Below are 17,304 nucleotides of genomic sequence, written 5' to 3'. Positions count from 1 at the left end.
AAATCAAGAACCCTCGTGACCAAAAACATAAAAGAAGAAAGAATGCTTCGGAAAGTTTATCAATTTGATACGACGTAGATTCAGACTTCAGAGACTTCGCGTCTTCAGCCAACCAAACTAAAAACATTAGAGAAAAAGGAGGACGCTGCCAAGCTGGTATTGAATTATTGGGGTTTGTTATAATAATAATAATAATAATAATAATAATGAATAATGAATAATTTCATGCCTGATTGTCCACTTCCTCTTCCTCCTCCAACTCCTACTCCTCATCCCGTTGTTTTTCTTCGTCAAAATGGTGGGAGACACGCGTCAATTATCTCTCGCTAATTGAATTGTGGTAATGGCTTGACTCCAAAATCTGGTGTCTCGGATAGCATGACTTACCTGAGAGTGACATCTTTGTGTATTGGATATTAGATTAGAAAGTTAGAGTAGATTGAGATTGAGATTGAGATTGAAGTGTGGGTTCCCATGGAAATGGAATTGGAAGCTGAAGCTGAAGCTGATTTTATGACGAATGACATGCTCACACTCCCACACGATCCCTTTGATCCCAACCACATCCATGATGATGTAAGCTCAATCCTCTATTGCAATTTATATTTCGATCAATTAAATGCTGCTTAAACCCTTGCCTATGCTTATTGTCTCAACTTCTTTCTATCTTGATATATGTTAATCAACATTAATAAGTATAAAATAGGGTCAATGCTTCAAATGAATATGACTACAGACTACATAGCGTTTGTTTTGTTTTGTTTTGTTTTGTTTTCTTTCTTTGTATTGGTTATAAGCCCTAATAATGAGTGGCACAACATTGCCATCTTTATAATTTCAGTTGTTCTCCATGGCATTTGAACAATAGAAAAAGCATACATAGGGGTTATGCAATTGTTACTTGTTGGTCAACTTTTTCGCCTCAACACTCACAATTGGCTAATTAACAGGATAATTTGGCTATTGAAGGCGAAAGATGTGGAATATGCATGGATATCGTCATTGATAGGGGAGTTCTCGATTGCTGTCAGCATTGGTATGTATTATATTCTCTTCCGTAATTTTTCAGCATGCTGAAATATGAATGTGATATTTTGACCTTGGCTTGTTTGTTTCATAGGTTCTGTTTTGTATGCATTGATAACTGGGCTACAATCACTAATCTCTGCCCACTTTGCCAGAACGAGTTTCAGTTGATCACTTGTGTACCAGTGAGTGATGTATCATGTAACATTATGGAATGCCACTTTATCTTCATAGCTTTAGTATAAGGTTTCAATTGCATTTGCTCGCCTTATGAGTTCTGTTCTGGATCATACAATCTTGTGTTTTCATTGATATTGTTATGAAGATTTTGCATTATTAATACATCTAAACATGTGAAACCCATGATTGTAAAGGTTTATGATACCATTGGAGGCAATAAAGTTGAAGATGACTCATTCTTCAGGTAAGTTTCCATCCATTATGTTTGTATAATTAATGGCCTTATCTTTATTGAGTGTTTATATCCACATACGTTAAGCTTTGGATGTTTCAACATTGGTGTTTATGTTGAAACTTGAAAGTCATGAATTTTGAATAGTTCTAGCCATGCATCACTGTCACTTAACTTTGAGTAAATATTTTACAGTTTCATCACTTAGCTTTGCATCTTTACCATGTGTCTGCTCTAAAAAGTGATTTATATGGTCTTTTATATCTCTTTGATTCATGATTGCAGAGATGACGAATGGTCCATTGAAGGGAAGAACAATACATTATCGTTTCCCTCCTACTACATTGATGAAAATGTAATTGTCTCCTATATGACCCAACACACATGCATGCACACGGATTTAATCCTTATGTATAAACTACTGCATAAAACTAATCATTATGTATTTAATCCTTTTCTAGGCAGTTACTTGTTTGGATGGTGATGGCTGCAAAGTTCGAAGTGGATTGGAAACTATTGAAGGAGATTCTGATCTTGATACATCAATTGCATGTGATTCATGTGATACATGGTAAATCAATGGATCAGACTATTGAGTCATTGTATTTTATTACAAAATAGTGGAATGGCTTGCTCATAAGTTCATAATAAAATCTAACAGATAGATAGTTATATCTAGATGGAGGATATTAGAATTTTGATGGCGGATCAAGGGTACAGCACATTCTTGCTTTCAGAACATATTGTGGATTCCTTGTCTTGTAGGATATTACATGGTTAAGGTGGCCCTACTAAAGCATGGCTTTCAAATGCCCAAATCATGGTATATCATGGTTGTAAGAGAGATGGTGCTAATATATATTATGATGTGTGTAAGCTTGTCCAAAGTTTTTCTGCCATGAACTTTCATGGGTGGGTAGGAACATCAGTTAATGATTGTATCCATATTACTATTTTGGGAGATGTATCTCCTAATCAGTGCTTGAACTAAACATGGCAGGTATCATGCCTTCTGTGTGGGATTTGATACAGAAGGTACATCTGAAAGTACATGGTTATGTCCAAGGTAAATTTAACATTCTACTTCTGATTACCTTTTCTAATTGTTATTTATAGCTCAAATCTCTATTCGTATCCTGTTTGGTAACTAACATAGAACATATTGGCTACTTGCCTGTAAATAAAAAGACGGTAGAGTTTGATAGGTTCTAGCTGCTAATTTGGGATTAAAGTCTTTCTTTTAGAATGGTATCCTATGATAGAGCACTTAATTAGATAATTCATAGTATAAACTTGAAAATAGAAAAACTCATGACATGGTTATTTGAAGCAGTCAGCTAAACATATTGCTGAGCTTCTATTGATCCCATTCACGGTTTTATTTTAGATGCGTGGTCGGTGAAGTTTCTAAAGGAAGAGACACTGATTCAATGGAGAGCACGATGGTAGAATGTAACCCAGAGCATATTAACAATCAATGTCAGGCTGAGGATTCCTTTTCAAGAAAAGTTTGTGTGTCTGTTGCTGATGCGGGAGAGACAGCTGTTGTTGTTTCAATGGTTGATGGACATAAATGGGTTCCATCAGCAAGCGAGAAAGGCCTATTGCCTCTTGAACTTGGCAGGGATCAATTGACTGAATCATGTATATTAGATTCTGACACAACTAATCAGCAGAAAGCAATGGAGAAGAAGATTATGTCACCAATTGTGAAGGAACAAGAGCTGGAGTTGTGCTTATCACACAATGTATCTGGTAGCCTAAGTTCTAAATCCTTGGAGCATAATGATCCAAAGGAAAGTGCTCATGGAGCAAGGAGTGGACCAAGTAACCTTGATGAAACCAAGTTAGCTGATGAGTCCCATGTCAAAACTAGTCCTTCTAGAAATGAATCTGATATGGGTCTTCATCTTGGTTTATCAGTGGGCTCTTTCCTATCAGGTGAACAATATTACATAATTTGTTGCTAACTTTTTGAGCATGAACAATATATATCATAAGAATGCATAAAAAAAGTATATCAAAAGTTTTTTACCCCTTTGATTGTAAGCTGGTCTGATTGGTAATGTTATGTGTAATTCTAGTTGATAATGTGGACAAGGATGGAATAAAAGATCACACAACTGGTGTCAAGCACCTGAGTCCAGATGAATGTTCTATGGAAGGTATGGCACCATTCTTAGAAATATGATTCTTGTTGTTTGCTTTATTTAGGGCCACACTTTGAACATGTTTTGGATCTCATAGTGTCATTAATAAATGTTTTCAGGAGATGTAATTGAAAACGATGTTAAGAAGGATAATACTAGTGTAACTGCTGGGAAGAGAAAGCATGTTGATCACAGGTTAGAATTCATTTAAACTATACATAATATTTAGATGAATGTGCTTCTTACTTGTTGTAAATGTTGAGGGATCATTCTGCATAAATAGAAATTTCTGAATCCTGTGGGGCTTAAGTGCCAATATACATAAGAGCTGCTTTTGGCATCAAGATCACCTTTAGAAGTGTGTGGCTGTTGCCATATCATTTTAGAAGTGTTGCTCACATCAAACTACAAAGGCCAAATAATGAATCATTGCACCTGAAATCTTGTCTTGATTTATCATAACACTGCTCAGTTGATGTTTCATAAACTTTCCAAGAAGACAAAAACGAGAGAGGACTGAGGAGGAGGAGGTGCATTGATAATCTTCATAGTAGTATATGCTGTTAAAACTGAAGTACTCTTTGTCTCCCCTCTCCAACTTGTATTGATTGTTTAAAATTTTTAATTGCCTATTCTGTTGATACAAATTAGCTATTTTTCTTTAGTTTTAAATTCATTGCATGACCAATTTTGACTAGTGTTTATGTGATGATGTTACAGCAATGATGAAGGTCATTTCAAAGTTGATGGGGATGTGAAGCCTGAACTTCCAATTGAAGTGTCTCGAAAGAAAATTAGAGCTGCTGGTGGTCAAATGACTAGTATTAATAACTCAGCTGATGCCCAGCTTTCAGACAATGGTCAAAAGAGCTCTGCTTTGAACCATTCTGCATCCAAGGAGGTTGTCAGACCAACTATAATGAATATAGTTAAAGGTACAAACCGTAGGCTTTCCAAGGGACCTACTGGCACTAATTCATCCGACAATGTGTCTAGAAAGGATGAAAATATGGCTGGATTGAGGGTAAAAAAGATCATGAAGAGAGTTGCTGATGATGGAGAATCATCCTTGATAGTTCAAAATCTAAGGAAGGAAATTAGAGAAGCTGTCCGTAACAAATCCTCTATAAACTTTGAGGAAAATATTGATACAAAGCTTCTTGCAGCATTCAGGGCTGCTATAGCTGGACCCAAAACTGAACCTGTAAATAAGTTAACCCCTTCAGCTTTAAAGGCAAAGAAGTCAATGTTGCAGAAAGGAACGGTACGTGAGCATCTTACAAAGAAAATTTTTGGGACTTCAAATGGAAAAAGAAAGCGTGCATGGGATAGGGACTGTGAAATTGAGTTTTGGAAATATCGGTGCATGAGGGCTACAAGGCCTGAAAAAATTGAAACTTTAAAATCAGTTCTAGATCTACTAAGAAAAAATTCAGAGTCAACCCAGGGTCCTGAATGTCAGGCCAAGGATACTATTCTTTCCAGGTTGTATCTAGCAGATACATCTGTTTTCCCACGGAAAGATGATGTCAAGCCCCTCTCTGTACTTAAAACTGATGCTAGCTCAGAGCAGACTAAACAAAATAACCCGTCAGGAACAGATATAAAAAATCTTTCATGCAATGCCAGAGTTTGTTCATCTGAAACAAAAGTAGATAAGATTATACATGATTCAGCTGGTGATAATTCAGCTTCTCGTAAGACATCAGTTTCTTCTTCAGCTGGTGCCAAAGTTAATGCAAAAGAATTAGGACTTAAATCAGATTCTACGAAGAGTGATAAAAAGAAATGGGCCTTAGAGTTTCTTGCTAAGAAAACAGCTGCTGAGAGCAAAAGGACGGCAAATGGAAGTCAAGAAGACAATACAATTTTTAAAGATAAATTTCCTTTGCTTGTATGTAAATTATCTTCCTTTCCTTCTTCTCATGATTGTTACTATTTCCTTCGACTTTGATGTCAGAAGTTGTTTATGACTGTTCACTGTTATTTCTTTCTGCCATTGAGAGTAGGCCCAACTACCGGCTGATATGAGACCAGTACTGGGACCTTCTTGTCACAATAAAATTCCAATATCAGTGAGGCAGGTATTGTGTATCTTCTATTTCAGATTGCATTTGTGTAGATTGAAGAAGAAAATTTGATATGATTTCCTTGATGATTGTGTTATGATCTCTGGCCTCTTAGTTGCTATTGATGTGTTTTACAGACACAGCTTTACCGCCTGACAGAGCGCTTGTTGAGGAACACAAATCTGCCAGTCATTCGCAGAACTGCAGATACAGAATTGGCTGTTGCAGATGCAATCAATATTGAAAAGGAGGTTGCTGACAGATCGAGCAGCAAGCTTGTGTATTTGAACCTCTGCTCACAAGAGCTCCGACATCGTGCAAATAACACAAAATCCAATGTAGCTGAAGATACAAATCCCCCGGAGTCATCTGCCAAGCTTCCTGATCAATCAGAACATAATGCTGATGATTGTTCAACTGACCCTGCTGTTGAAGCCTTGAAAAATGCTGGTCTATTGTCTGATTCACCGCCTAGCAGTCCACATGATAACAGAGAAATAGGTAATGAAAATGATACTTCAGGGCCTGATAATATACTTGAATTGGATTCTCATCCTGAGCTGGACATTTATGGTGATTTTGAGTATGATTTGGAAGATGAAGACTACATTGGGGTTTCAAAGGTCTTGAACCCAAAACCAGAGGAAAGTGAGTCGAAAGTGAAACTTGTTTTCTCCACCATGAACTTGAAGTCAGATGCAGCTTTGGATGACTCAGACTGTAAAGGGTCCCTTAACAGTGAAGTACTACGGGATGCCTCCGGCTCAACAACCTCTCACATCGAAACAGTCCCTAGGGACTCAGCAACTGATGCAGAGATTGGCGGGCCTTCTGCTTCTGTTTCTTCTGAGTTATGTGAGAGTGCTGTCGAGCCAGCTGATTCCGAATTTGAAGAATTATATGGCCCTGACAAAGAACCACTCATAAAAAAATTTCCAGATGCCGAACCAAGAACAACATGTGGAGAGGGCAAGAAAGAAACACCAAGTGAGGCCACTGACAAATCTAATGTATCTGAAACTGGTAAAAATTCCCCAGGGAAAGAAGAGAAATCTGATGATATGAGTGCGAAGCAGTCTGAGTGTGACTCGATAAACCATGTAACAAAGAAGGTATTTACAATCTATTTACTTAATTATTTTGGTAATTGGCTGTGTTGTTGAATTTTACCATTTCTCTATACTTTCCTGTAAATGTGCTCTTCCTAATTGTGTTGGACTATGTACAGGTAGAAGCCTATATCAAGGAACATATGAGGCCACTGTGCAAGAGTGGTGTGATCACAGCAGAACAATACAGGTGGGCAGTTGCAAAAACAACAGAGAAGGTTATGAAGTATCATTGCAAAGCAAAGAATGCTAATTTCCTCATAAAGGAAGGTGAGAAAGTAAAGAAGCTTGCAGAGCAGTATGCCGAAGCAGCCCAACAGAACCGAAAAAATTGATTTGCATATCATCAGCAAGTTTTCTCTCATGTTGCTCCCTTACTAAAAGAAACTTGATTAATTGTTCAGCTCTAGATATATGTTAGATTTATAGCCCCAGCTCACCCTTCATATGTGAATTGAGCTTAAGTAACATGGGAGTGATTGAGATTTGAGAACATGGTAAGCAAAATGTAAAATTTTTCACATGACTACGTTCCAGTCCTCGAGTCATCTTGTCCATGAATTTCATCGGTCGTAAACAAAACAAAAAATACATCTAGTGAACGCCAGGAAAATATACTCACAAGATAACTACATTATTCTTTCCTTCGGCAGAAACTTATTTATTGGCCAGCGATCTTTCTTTTGTATATATGCACATATATAGAATTAACGTCTTTGTAGTCTTAATAATCCACATTATACCTGAGTGTGAGACCAAAGTTTCTTCCGTATCTTAAAAAATTAGCCTGTATACATTGCATGCCATTTGAAGAAGTACACATTATTTTTTCGTGAATTTGTAAATAAAAAAATTACACACAAACAAAAAATGTACTCATCTCATGCAAAACAATTTTAAGACATTATTTTATAGAGTCATTCTAGTATGATTATGTTACGACGATTATGGTATTTCAAAAAATATTGCTAAAATTAAAATAATATTTTTTATTATTAAACAACACTTTTTAAAAAATTTTACCAAAATATAAAAAATTATTACTTTAATTTTGATAACACTTATATAATCATCGTAATTATTGAAAATATAATTGGTTTTTACTGTGCTTCAAGGATTTTTTTTTTTCTTTCTTTCTTTTCAACCTTAATTCTTTAATTCTCTTCTTATTCGTATCATGAACAAAAAAAGAGAGTAAATCCACATCTGAACCCAAAGAACATGGAAGAAGATGAGGAATTGGTGTTTGTGACAGAGGAAGACTTCTCTAAGAGATTGGAGGTATGTATAAAGCTTATGGCCAAGAAGATGTGTGTTGAACAAGAGCTAATTGCTGATCGGGGGTGGAGGGTGCCAGCCAGTCAATGGCACCCCAAGACCCATGAGAATGTTATCATGGAATTATCGGGATTTGGGGAGACCACTGACAATTCACAACTTTAATTCTTTAAAGGAATTGTTGAATCCCACTCTCCTGAGTTAGTTTTTCTTTTTTGAACAAAAAACCAATCTCGACCGGTGAAAAGCTACTCTAATTGGCAAATGTTGATCCTTCTAGTAGTGCGGGTGGACTTGCGTTAGCATGGAAGAATGATTTTGTTCAGATTTTCAGTTCTATATTGCTGCCTTGATAAAAGATGTTGTTGCCTAAAGGGTTGATTATATCCTCTTGGCTCCATCCATCCTTGATTGGCCTGACCTTGATGCATATTACTGCTGTAACTTCTATTTCCTTCAACCAAGTTAGAACCAAACTCAAAGCGAGAGGGGTGAGAGTTCATGGTAGCAGATAAAATTAAAAAGGAAAAAGATAAAAATAAATAAACAAGCAAAAGAAAAATATTTACAATAACAATTAATAAGGCACACGTTAGCAGTTCCCCCGCAACGGCGCCATTTTGATGTTCAGGTATTTTTGCCAGTATAGAATTTTAATAAAACAGTCGCGTTGTAGATATAGTCTCTAAACCAACAAAAATCCCTTTCGTGCAAACGTTTTGGTTGTCACAAGTAACAAACCCCTTAAAAATTGTTAACCGAGTATTCAAACCTCGGGTCGTCTTCTCAAGGAACTATAGGGAAGTATGTTCTTATTATTGGCTATAAAGGTTGTAATCGGGGTTTAGAAGGTGAGAAGCAAGTGATTTAAATGACAAGTAAAGTAAATGGCAATTAAAATAAATAAATACTGTAAAGCAAACTTTTGATAAGGTAAGAGAAACTGGAAGTCCAACTTAGTTATCTCTCTCAACAATAGTGAAAGTTGAATCTTAATTCCACTTAGTTAACCTTTACTAAAGTAAAGGAAAGTCAAGGGACTAATTAGTTTGACCTTCCAATCCTATTTATTTCCTAAGAAAAAGTTGGGATTATTGAAGTTCAGTTCAATTAGCAAGATAACGATTATCAATTATACTGAGTTTAATAACTGTTGAGTTACTGATTTCTTAACCAAGACCAAAAGGGAAAAAAGTAAATTGCGGGAATAAAATTGACCTTAGATGGGAAGCAATGGTAACACAAATTAAAGAGAAAGCGATCAATAACTGAAATACCTCAAATAATCATTAATTCAAATAATAATCTGTAAAGGGTTCATAAGCCAATTTGGCAACATTTATAGATACGAATAAAAGCATTAAAGTAAAAGTAGCATAGAAACATAAATCAAAGTAAATATTAAACCTGGATCGAGAGTTACTCTTAAAAACTAAGAGAAGTCCTAAATCCTAATCCTAAGAGAGAGAGGAGAGAACCTCTCTCAAACTAAATCTAAATCATGGAAAGTGGAAATTGGCGAGCTTCCCCTGAACGGATGCATTCCCTCACTTCATAACCTCTGGTCTATGCCTTCTGGACTTGGATTTGGGCCAAAAAGGGCTTTAGAATTTGCTATGAGCGTTTTCTGCAATTTCTGGTGCGTGGCCTCTGTCACGCGGTCGCGTCGTTCGGAGCTTTTTCTTGCCACGCGGTCGCGTTTGTCATGCGACCGCGTCGCTGCTTCTTTGCGCTTGGCACGCGTCCGTGTCGCCCATGCGATCGCGTGGATGCCAATTTCCTCAGAAGCTTCGTTTTGTGCTTTCCTTCCAATGTTGTATGTTTCCTTTCCATCCTTTAAGTCATTCTGCCTTAGAAAATCTGAAACTACTCAACACACTAATCACGGCATCGAATGGAAATAAAGGTAATTAAAATAATTAATTTTAAAGCTTAGGAAACATGTTTTTTCACATATATCACATAATAAGGAAGGGAAAGTAAAACCATGCAATTAATATGAATAAGTGGGTGAAGGATTGAATAAATCACTCAAATTAAGCACAAAATAACTCATGAAATATGGGTTTATCAGCGCGCGGTCGCGTCAATCATGCAGTCACGTCACTGCTATTTCGTGTTGGCACGCGGCCGCGTCGTCCATGCGATCGCATCACTGCCAGTTTCTTCCAAAACTCTATTTTGTGCTTTCCTTTCATTTTTTGTATGTTTCCTTTCCGTCCTTTAAGTCATTCCCGCCTTAGAGGATCTGAAACTACTCAACACACGAATCACGGCATCGAATGGAAATAAAGGGTAATTAAAATAATTACTTTTAAAGCATAGGAAACATGTTTTTCACATACATCACATAATAAGGAAGGGAAAGTAAAACCATGCAATTAACATGAATAAGTGGGTGAAGGACTGAATAAATCACTTAAATTAGGCACAAAATATATCATAAAATATGGGTTTATCAACCTCCCCACACTTAAACAATAGCATGTCCTCATGCTAAATCCAAGATAAAGAGTAAGGTAAGGTTGAAGTGGTGGAATCTCATGCAATGCAATTTATCCTAAATGCAACTATCTAAATGAATCATGCAATTCTAATTTTTATTCACTTGTATATAAAACTTACATGTAGTTAAATTAATTCACATTCTCAAGGAATCATATATGTATAGCCAAACCTTAGATAATGATAAAGCACTTTTACAATTGAGATGGGAAAGAAAAAATATTTTACAAACTTGCAAGACAATTAATAATTTAAGCACAGATATATGTTGTTGAGCTATTGAACCCTCACTGGATTTTGTGTTTACTCTCTAGTCACTCAGTGTTTATTGGGTTAATCACTCTATTCTTCTTTTTATCCTTACTTTCCATAACTTTGTTCTTCATCTAACCAATCAACAATTATAGAATATAGGCATACAAAAATCATGAGGTCTTTAATTAAGGTTGTAATGGGGCCAAGGTAAAGGTAAGGGTATATGTATAAGGCTAAGTGAGCTAATTAAGTGAATCCTTGATTAGTCTAAGATCTCACCTAACATACATATTTTGTAAAGCACAACTTCTTTACCTATTTTCCCATATTTTTGCCACTTTTGATGTTACATGCTCATGCCTTAATTTTAATTTTTATCCCATGTGCATTATTTTATTTTGCAATTGGGGAATTCTTTTGTATCCCCTTTATTCAAATACTGAAATATAAATTTTTTTAATGCACATGGTAATTTAATTACTTTGATTTCACATGAGCATGTTTTCCAAAAATTCTTATTTTGAAACATCTTTATTCTTTTCAACATTCTACCTTTGTTTCTATCATCCATGTTCCCATAAAGTTTCCCCACACTTACACAATACACAATTTCTATCTTAAGCTAACCAAGGATTCAACTTGGGATTTTTATTTTGTTTTTCTGCTTAAGGCTAGTAATGTGGTTATAAAACAAGAGGGGATTTAAAGGCTCAAGGGGGCTAACAAGGGTAATGTAAAAGGTAGGCTAATTTGGGAATAGTGAGCTAGAATCAAACAATGGCCTCAATCACTTTCTTGGTATGTATCTATATTCTATAATCGGACATATAGATTAAAACAAAGTAAAGAAGACCAGAATAAATAAGAAGGGCGGAACACACAGGAATAAAAATTATGGTTTGAATGTAACCATACAATTAAGCTCAAAACTCACAGGCTGTGTGTTCTCTAACTCAAAATCATATATCAGTTATATATGTCATGCAAGTAAAAATTAAGAGTTCTCATTATTCTCAATGTAATTCTTAAGGTGGCTTTAAAGTTTTAGTGTTTCTCCTTGATGAAATATTGTTAACTAACTAACATGTAATGCTATATATACAAGGTGTGTGGATTGTTTATATTAAAGTCTCTAATTTACTTCCTTTTTCTTTTCAATCTAAGCCAAGTTATCTTATGCTAAAACGGGTAAACTATACTAATTAATCCACATATTCTATAGCTAATAAGTTAGAATTGCAAACTAAACTAAATGGCTAAAATATGAACTAAAGTGCAAAATGTAGAAATAGAGTAAAAATACATGAAAATAGCAATATATAAGTACTGAGAAAATAAAAATAAAAATAAAAGAGAAAAATATAGAAAAATAGTAAAATAAAATAAAAAGAGTCTGTAGTGGTTCACCAAAAAATACGCCAGTGATGGCGACCTCCCCACACTTAAAATGAAGCATCGTCCCTGATGCTCACTCAAGCAGGGTATGAAGGGGTGTCATCACTGGAAGGGTGGGTAGCTGGAGTCTCTGTGGTGGTGGTCTGAGGATCTGCCTGCTACAGAGGAGGTGCTGACTGAATAGGGATCTCTGGGTTGGAAGCCTGAATCTGATGCGGGGCCTCCTGCTGTGATGCAGCCTGCTCTGTGCCTACCTGCGGAGCCTCTCTCTGTGGATGGGTCTCTGGCTCGTGGTCATCCGCCTCCTCCTCAGATGGCTCGGATGGGCTGTTAGGCTCGGAGGGGATGTCACTGCCAGAACGGATCATCAGCTTCAGGTGCTCATAGCGTCGCCTGCTGCGACGCTCAGATCTCTCGTATCGCCGCCGGTTGCAGTGCTTCATCTGGTCTAGCTGCCGAAACAGGTGGTGCACTAAGTGATAAACTGGCTCTGAGGCAGGTGGAGGTGCAGTGGTGGTAGCAGGGGTAGCTGTAGAGGAAGAGGGGGAAGGTGGAAGGGGGGTGGCGTGGCGGTGGGTTTTGGGTGGTCGACGGAGGTGGCGGTAAGCGGTGGTGGTGGCTGGAAGTTGGTGGTGGTTGGTTGGAGAGAGAGAGGAAGGAGAAGGGGCTGGGGGGCGCGAATGGGTAGGGTTCGCGTGACAGGGGGTTATGGAATTTGAATCCATGCGATCGCGTGGGGGACGCGGTCGCGTGGCTGGGGTGAAATGGGGGTCGACGCGATCGCGTGAGTGATGCATCGCATGAAATGGGTAAATAATGAATGACGCGATCGCGTGAGGCATGCGATCGCGTCGCTGGAAATCGTGCAAAACACAAAATTCCAGCATCGTTTCAGCGCAACTCTCTGTCTCCTTTGGAGTGGTATGCAATCCACGCGATGCGATCGCGTCGCTCACGCTGTCGCGTGGGATTGATGTTGTGCAAGTGATGCGATCGCGTGGATGGCGCGATCGCGTGGGTCGTTTTGTGCAAAACGCACAATGGCCGCACGATTCCAGCCTAACTCTCTGGACGTTTGGGATTTATGCCGATCTCCAGATCACGCAGCCGCATGAATGACACGGACGCGTGGGGAGTGTTTTTCGCAAGTGACGCGATCGCATGAGTGATGCGGTCGTGTCGCGCACCTTTTTTTTATGCAATATGCAATGCGAATGAATAATATTCAGGTTCAATTGAAAAGGATAATAAAAATAAATAACACGAAATAAAACTAAAAAAAAAAAGAACGACCATACCATGGTGGGTTGTCTCCCACCTAGCACTTTTAGTTAAAGTCCTTAAGTTGGACATTGGATGAGCTTCCTGTTATGGCGGCTTATGCTTAAATTCATCCAGAAATCTCCACCAATGCTTGGAATGCCAATAGCCTCGGGGGTCCCAAACTAGGCATGTAAAGCTTCTGAGCAGCTTCAAACAAATTCTCAGGCTCTCGGGGTGACGAATGTCAGAACAAATTCTAGGATCCCAAACCTTGCTTTTAAATCCGCCTTCGTCTTGATATATATTTTTCCATCCGGGCGGTTTAGAAAGTAGATTTTCACCAAGATGACCAAACGCTTTCTGAGATCCATTCGATTGATCATGATGCCAATCCGTGCACTTCAAATTGAAGCGTGAAACCTTATTGAACCTTGTGCACCAGCTCTGAGTGCGAGCCATTTCCCTCTTACTCTTAAAGCCGCAGAGAGCTCTAAGTTGGCCATCTGTTTCAAGCAAACCGTATTCAAGTGGGAAAATAAAGCTAAGGGTTAAGGATTGTACCCACTTGAATCTTGTATTGGGTGGTAATGGCCTTGGGATAGGTGTTTCTAGTGGTTCTGTAAGTTCTACTCCCTTGTGCTCTTCTGTGAATTTCTTCACTTCCTTGCAGACTTCTTCAATTGCATCCATGTCCTGATCAAAGCCTTCTATGTCTTCCTCGTCACTTAAGTCATAAAAGGGAGGTTGAGAGAAATCTACCTCCGCATCGTCTTCGTATTCACTTGGGGAAGACTCTTCGATCTCAGAGAATTCACTTGCGGATGTAAGTTCATTACTAGGAGAACTTGACTCGTGACTATCATCATCAATGAAACTTGCTTCTTGGAGTATTCCGTCTAGTTCCTCATAAAAGACTTGCCTTGGGGGTTGTGTACTATCCTCCTTAGCATCAATTGTAACGTCCTTGACAGAATTCTCCACAACTCTGGATTCCCATGGAGGCTCAGCGTCTCCTAGGTCTTCAACCAACTCTTCTTCTTGTATAATGACATCTTCCTCTACTTGTTCTAGTACGAAGTCATGCCCTGTTCTGTCCACTAGAGTTTCTAGTATCTCCTTCATGCTACGCTCATCATTAGATTGTCCACACAGAGTTGTGGAAGGTCCTTGAATGTTCGAACGTCTAGAAGATAATTGACTTATTGCTTGCTCCAGTTGATAAAATGTTGTTTGAAGTTGATCTACTATTTCCTTGAGGCGAACCTCTGATTCTCGGGGTGATGGATTTGGACGTGGTACATTGGGAAGTGGTGGTGTTTGGGAGTAATTGGATTGGAATCGGGGTAAATGAGGATCATATGGTGGCGAATGGTGAAAAGGAGCTTGTGAGTGTGGTGGTTCGAAGTTGTGTTGAGAGGATGGTCTATAGGCATGGGGTGGAACTTGTTGGTAGTTACAAGGTTGTCCACCAAATCTATCAGCTTGGTACGCATTGTAGAATGGTCTTTGTCCATGATATCTTTGGGGGTGTTGTTGCCTAAAGGGTTGTTCAGATCCTCTTGGCTCCATCCATCTTTGATTGCTCTAACCTTGATGCATGTTCCTGTTATAACTTTCACTCCTTTCAACAATATTAGAACCAAACTCAAAGCGAGAGGGGTGAGGATTCATAGGAGCTAATGGAAATAAAAAGAGAAAAATAAAGATAAATAAACAATTAAAGAAAAATATTTACAATAACTAATAATAAGGCACACGATTGCAGTTCCCCGGCAACGGCACCATTTTGAAAAGAGAACCTTTGCGTGGTCTAGAATTCAGAATAAATTCCCGTTGCAAGTATAGCTTCTAAACCAACAAAAGTCTTTTCTTACAAACATTTTGGTTGTCACAAGTAACAAACCCCTAAATAAATTGATAACCGAGTATTTAAACCTCGGGTCGTCTTCTCAAGGAACTGCAGGGAAGTATGTTCTTATTATTGGTTATGAAGATTTTAAATTGGGGTTGTGAAGATGAGGAACAAGTAATTTAAATTGCAATTAAAATAAGTAAAAGACTGTAAAATGAGTAAATAACTGTAAAACACACTTTTGGCAAGGTATGAGAAATTGGAAGTCCTATCCTAGTTACCCTTATCAATGATGATGAAAATTGAATCTTAATTCCACTCAGTTAACCTTTGCTAGAGCAAGGGAAGGTCAAGTGAATAATTAGTTTGATTCACAAATCCTAGTTATTCCCTAAGGAAAGATTGGGATTATTGAAGTTCAATTCAATTAGCAAAGATAACGATTATCGATCACGTTGAGTTTCATAACTCCTGAGTTACTGATTTCTTAACCAAGACCAAAAGGGGAAAAATAAATCTACTGGAATAAAAATGTCTTCAGATTGGAAGCAACAGTAATATAAATAAAAGAAAGCAATAATAAATTGAAATACCTCAAATAGCATTAATTCAAAAGAATTATCTGTAACATAGAAGAATTCATAAACTAAATCGAGAAGATAAATAAAAAGGAATATTGAACTTGATAAAAAGAGATAATCCTGAAAGCAAAAGAAATCCTAATTCTAAATCCTAAAACAGAGAGGAGAGAACCTCTCCCTCAAAACTACATCTAATTCATGAATACTAATGGTGCACGAAATTGTAATGTCAATGTTCACATTACTCTCTTACAACTTCGCACAACTAACTAGCAAGTGCACTGGGTCGTCCAAGAATTATACTTGTATGCACTGATGGAGAGTATGTTGGAGTTTTGGAGATGCTTTGTCTTCTGAAATTCTGCTTTCCTCTGTCTTCTTGTTCACGCACGCACGTCCTCCTATGGCAAGCTGTGTGTTGGTGGATCACCGTTGTCAATGGCCACCATCCTTCCTTTCAGTGAAAAGGGTCCAGGTGCGCTGTCACTGCACGGCTAATCATCTGCAGGTTCTCAATCGTACCGGAATAGGATTTACTATCCTTTTGCGTCTGTCATTACGCCCAGCACTCGCGAGTTTGAAGCTCGTCACAGTCATTCAATCCCTGAATCCTACTCGGAATACCACAGACAAGGTTTAGACTTTTCGGATTCTCTTGAATGCTGCCATCAATCTAGCTTATACCACGAAGATTCTGATTAAGAGATCCAAGAGATATTCATTCATTCTACGGTGGAACGAAAGTGGTTGTCAGGCACGCGTTCGTGGGAGAATGATGATGAATGTCACGTTCATCACATTCATGTTGAAGTGCGAATGGATATCTTAGATAGGAACACACATGTTTGAATGGAAAACAGAAATACTTGCATTAATTCATCGAGACACAGCAGAGCTCCTCACCCCCAACAATGGAGTTTAGAGACTCATGCCGTCAAAGAGTACAAAGTTCAGATCTAAAATGTCATGAGATACAAAATAAATCTCTAAAAGTTGTTTAAATACTAGACTAGTAACCTAGGTTTACAGAAAATAAGTAAACTATGATAGATAGTGCAGAAATCCACTTCTGGGGCCCACTTGGTGTGTGTTATGGCTGAGACTAAAGCTTCTCACGTGCCTAGGCTGTTTTGGGCATTCAACGCCAGGCTGTAACCTGTTTCTGGCGTTGAACTCCAACTTGTAACGTGTTTCTGGCGCTGGACGCCAGACTACAACATGGAACTGGCGTTGAACGCCAGTTTACATCGTGTATTCTTGAGGGAAGTATGAACTATTATATATTGCTGGAAAGCCCTGGATGTCTACTTTCCAACGCAATTGGAAGCGCGTCAATTGGACTTCTGTAGCTCCAGAAATTCCATTCTGAGTGCAGAGAGGTTAGGATCCAACAGCATCAGCAGTCCTTT

At 38.1% G+C, this 17,304-nt stretch overlaps 1 protein-coding gene across 3 annotated transcripts; it reads left to right on the top strand.

The window, feature by feature from the left end:
• Positions 205-7,454, top strand: LOC107630690 (uncharacterized protein At4g10930). Of its 3 annotated transcripts, XM_016333894.2 has the most exons (15): positions 205-340; positions 421-576; positions 951-1,036; positions 1,121-1,211; positions 1,401-1,450; positions 1,724-1,793; positions 1,900-2,009; positions 2,439-2,504; positions 2,826-3,379; positions 3,523-3,603; positions 3,708-3,783; positions 4,309-5,482; positions 5,598-5,672; positions 5,795-6,769; positions 6,886-7,454. In XM_016333894.2, exons 2-15 carry the CDS (start codon positions 475-477, stop codon positions 7,099-7,101), a joined length of 3,726 nt encoding a protein of 1,241 aa, XP_016189380.1. In that variant the 5' UTR covers positions 205-340; positions 421-474; the 3' UTR covers positions 7,102-7,454. The 3 variants fall into 3 exon arrangements, with proteins under 3 accessions (XP_016189380.1, XP_020974718.1, XP_020974719.1); XM_021119060.1 differs by lacking the exon at positions 205-340 and having other exon boundaries at positions 464-576; positions 842-1,036; XM_021119059.1 differs by lacking the exon at positions 5,598-5,672 and having other exon boundaries at positions 205-576.

Source organism: Arachis ipaensis, chromosome B03 (assembly GCF_000816755.2).
Source record: "Arachis ipaensis cultivar K30076 chromosome B03, Araip1.1, whole genome shotgun sequence".
In the NCBI taxonomy this organism is placed as follows: domain Eukaryota; kingdom Viridiplantae; phylum Streptophyta; class Magnoliopsida; order Fabales; family Fabaceae; genus Arachis; species Arachis ipaensis.
The sequence above is the reverse complement of the archived record's forward strand: the minus strand, read 5'-3'. Positions and strand labels throughout refer to the sequence as shown.